Genomic DNA, 4,241 nt, shown 5'->3' with positions numbered 1-4,241 from the left:
TCAAGCTAAGAGAATCAATGAGGATCATAACAGGATGCCTCAAGTCAACCCCAACCCAATGGCTCCCAACACTAAGTGGCATAGCACCGCCTGGTATCAGAAGACAAGAATTAAACCAAAGAATGCATGCCAAAATTGAGGAGGTCACTGACATGGTCCCATTGAAGGAGGTCATAGAAGAAGCCCCAACAACGTCAAGACTGAAATCAAGGAAACCTTTCAAAACTTCAAGACAACATTTCAACGTGAAAGAGGAATGGATGTCGATGTGGAACCAAGACAGCCCCAGTGGAGGCGACATCATATACCCGACCAATGACTTCTTATATAGGAGGACGAGTCGCCGGCGAAATTTTACGTTCTACGGGGCCGGACAACCATCGGGACAAATACATACAGTGCAATATGTTATCTTTGGTTGTATTTATCTATCAATTTGTATGTCTGTATGTCTCTATATATCTATCTATCTATGTATTTATTTATCTATCTATGTATCTCTGGGTGGGGATCCTGACCTCCCATAGTGGGCAGGGAGGTACATGCTGTGTCTTCTATCCCCCCATACCCGTTTTCCAATTGTTACCTGTCATTGTCTTGGAATGAGATTACTTAGTTTTGTCCTGATCCTTGCTGGAGTTCCTTGGCAGGGAGGGAAACAGTCGAATGTATAGTTATAGTTTTGGGAGATGATATTTTTTTTTTCCTCTGTAATATCAATCTATCCCCTGTTATGTCATTGTATTATGTATTTAGGGGTTTTCTACATTAATTTTGATTTTTATGAATTTGTAACACTTTGATATGACCTTAATGTGTTGGAAGCGCCGTAAAGCCCTTAAAACAAAACAACAAATATCTATGTATCTATCTCTCTATCTATCTATCTATCTATCTATCTATTTATGTCTCTATATTTTTTTCATTATTATTTTCTCTTTAACTTCAACTCCCACTTCTCCGCCTCTTCCCCCTTATTCTTCTTTTCATCCATCTTTAGATGTTATAGATTCCCGGAATTTATAAATGAGAGAGAGAGAGAGACAGAGAAGGAAACACACACAGAGGGAGAGAGAAAGAAAGAGAGAGAGAGAGTGGGGTGGTTTTAGTCACAGGGCCTGATCGTTGTTGGGACAGGTATATTTTACTACATCTCTCTCTCTCTCTCTCTCTCTCTCTCTCTCTCTCTCTCTCTCTCTCTCTCTCTCTCTCTCTCTCTCTCTCTCTCTCTCCATCATCCGCTTTATTTACCTATCTATCTATCTTATCTTATCCATCCATCTATCTATCTATCTATCTATCTATCTATCTGCAGGGACGGCTGGTAATATTGGGCAGGGTGGGCAAATACCAGCCTGTTTTTTTTTTCAAGTTATAAGCTGTATTACCAGGTCCGAAATAATCTAATTTAAATTAGATAATTTTAAAAGTTAGTACTTAAACTTGATACTTCGTACTGAAATCAATTTGTATGTATTTTTGATAGATTGCGAATCACCATGCACCCCGTAATGCATAAACCAGGATACGCTCCTGTTCTTTTTTATCACCCCCCCCCCCCCCCCTTTCCCAACCACTCCACTCCGCCCACATCGTCATCTCATCGTCACGTCGCCTGACGGTGATTTTGCTGTCTGGCCTCTCTAGTTCTAGGTCGGGCTAATTCAAATGAGCCCACCTTATGAACCAGTGAGCACTAAATAGAGATTTTGGCAAACGAACTTTTTTTTATTTATTGCCTTACTTGTGCTGGTACCATTGATGTAATAACATTGGGAAGGTTCCAGTATTGAATTAAATGTATCAATTTACTAATATTATATCAAGTTAGTATCCAGCGGCGTAGGGCCTTAAAGGCTATTAAGGCTAAGCCACAGGTCGTCATTGTCTTGATGTGTAAGAACTTAACAATAAAAAGTCTAATTTTTCATTTTCTGTTTCACAAACAATGTTAAAAACCCCTTACAGAGCCTCAAAACTTGAACCAATCACACCGCTTTGAATTTACTACAGCTCGAGTCGTACTCGTGCCACTGACCAATCAGTACAGCGTGTGGCTTTAAAGGCTGAGAAGGTTTCCAGCCACATTCCCACGGTACAACTAAGCGATACATTTCACGCGTGTCGTGTGCTATGACTATGACTGTGGGCATGAGGAGGCATCTTGACTTTGAACTGAGTCATTGTGGCTTTCTTACTCGCAGCCACATACAACGACCTAATTAATGGCAATCGTGTTGTACCTGTTACCCATCCCTCTTCAAGGCCGTGTCAGGCATGTGATATTGAATTCCCCTTGTCCTTTTATAACTTGAGTGTGAGACTGTATGTGTGTTTATTGATACCCCGAGTGTTTATATGATGTGTGCAGTGTCTGTTTATTTTTTTAATGTAATTAATTGCTATTAAGTGTGATGAATCACGTTGATTATTTGTTGACTATCAGTACCAGTTCTTTGAATAGGGAAAATAAACTTTTGATTAAAAGTCTCGGTCCCCATCAGCCAGAAGATTTTGTGCTCACTATTAAAGACGGGAAGCAGAATCGGTCATTTAATAAAGATTGGTATAGTCGTTTTCCTTGGCTTACGGTGAGCGTAGAAAAGAAGAGTTTGTTTTGTTTTAATTGTATTTTGTTTGGCGATAACAGCAATGCAGAATTGTCTTGGACAAGAAGTGGATTTACCTGTTTGAAAAATGTAACACAGAGAGCATTGAACCATCAGAAGTCTAACTTACATTTAAATAGCACCACTAGATTGAAAACCTTTGGTACTGTTCACATAGGTGCACAGATTGACAGTGGCTATCGCTTATCCTTAGCCAGGCATAATGAACAAGTTACAAAGAACAGACAAATTTTAGGTAAAATAATTGAGTGCATCAAATTTTGTGGAATTCATGAGCTACCGTTAAGAGGCCATGATGAAAGACAATCTTCGTCAAATAGAGGTGTGTTTCTAGACCTTGTTGACTTGTTAGCGACTTTAGATGAACAGTTATCAAGTCATTTGCAGACAACGACCGTCTGTAGATACACATCAGCGCAAATACAGAATGAAATTTTAGATTGTATTTATGAGGTGTATATTGACGATATTAAGAAAATTATTGGAAATACTAATTTTGTTTCTGTTGAAGCTGATGAGACGACTGATGTCTCATGCCGCTCACAGTTTGTTATCATCCTTCGTTTTATTCAAGATGGAGACCCTGTTGAACGGTTTTTAAAATTTGTTGACGTCCAGGACAGGACGGCAATCGGTTTGTCAACTGCTCTAAAAGAGGAGCTTCTGCCATTTGACATTAAAAACAAGCTGATTGCACAAACCTATGATGGGGCCTCTGTCATGAGCGGTTCTTCAGGCGGTGTGCAGACATTGATGAGAATTGACTACCCACGGGCCCATTTTGTGCATTGTTATGCGCATCAGACTAATCTTATTCTAAAGAAAGTGAGTAGTGTAGTATTAGAAGCGAGAGTGTTCTTTTCCAATCTCTCTGGATTTTCTACTTTCTTTAACTCATCGCCAAAGCGAGCCGATGAACTTAGAAATGTCACAGACCGTTCGCTTCCTCGCACCTGTGAAACAAGGTGGAATTTTCAGTCCCGGGTGCTGAAATCTGTTTCTGACAATAGAAGTGCAATTCTAGAATGTTTGCAGACAATCATTAACTCTGACATTTGGGATGACACCACTGTTCGTGAAGCAGTCGGCCTCTCATCTCTGCTTCAAGATGATTTTTTCTTATACTTTTTAGGGTTTTTCAATAAGGTGTTTTATCACACCGATATTTTGTTTAAGCAATTCCAGTCAAGAATTACTACTGGCATCGAAGTGAACGACACGCTATCTGCTTTCTGTAATTCAATAAAACGCATTAGAAGCGAGCTTGTAGAAGAACGTTTGTGCTCTGGAAGAAAGCGACGAATAGTTGACGTGAGTATTCCGGCAAAAGAAGTTTGCGATTTATCCTTGGCCAAATTGAAGATCGTTTTAGTCAGTCAAACTTTTTTGCTTCATTTGCTGTATTAAACCCTGCTTCTTTTGAAACTCATAAAGAACAGTTTCCAACACAACATATTCATAATTTGGTAGAGAACTATCCCTTTTTGGCCAAGGATGCTCTCACAAATGAGCTCAGTGTCATTTATTCAAATGAAACATTTAGTCCAGAAAGAGTTTCAAGTATAACACAGTTGTACAAAACACTTAGGGAGGCAGATCTCGCCAGCACAT

General features: G+C 39.5%; 1 protein-coding gene across 1 annotated transcript in view; it reads left to right on the top strand.

Moving 5' to 3' along the window:
- The first annotated feature begins 17 nt into the window (after positions 1-17).
- The window catches only part of LOC144979653 (zinc finger MYM-type protein 1-like), a 4,475-nt gene continuing 251 nt past the window's right edge, over positions 18-4,241 (top strand). Inside the window, exons 1-4 of the mRNA XM_078926523.1 lie at positions 18-346; positions 2,447-2,591; positions 2,907-3,906; positions 4,065-4,241. The exon at positions 4,065-4,241 is cut by the window's right edge and continues 251 nt beyond it. Of these exons, the coding sequence (XP_078782649.1) occupies positions 18-346; positions 2,447-2,591; positions 2,907-3,906; positions 4,065-4,241 (1,651 nt within the window). The remainder of the gene's footprint in view (positions 347-2,446; positions 2,592-2,906; positions 3,907-4,064) is intronic.

The sequence above is a fragment of the Berghia stephanieae genome, chromosome 1 (genome assembly GCF_034508935.2).
Source record: "Berghia stephanieae isolate SIO BIC M18660-M18661 chromosome 1, UCSD_Bste_1.3, whole genome shotgun sequence".
Lineage (NCBI taxonomy): Eukaryota > Metazoa > Mollusca > Gastropoda > Nudibranchia > Aeolidiidae > Berghia > Berghia stephanieae.
Note: the sequence above shows the minus strand (reverse complement) of the source record. Positions and strands in the feature narration are given on the sequence as shown.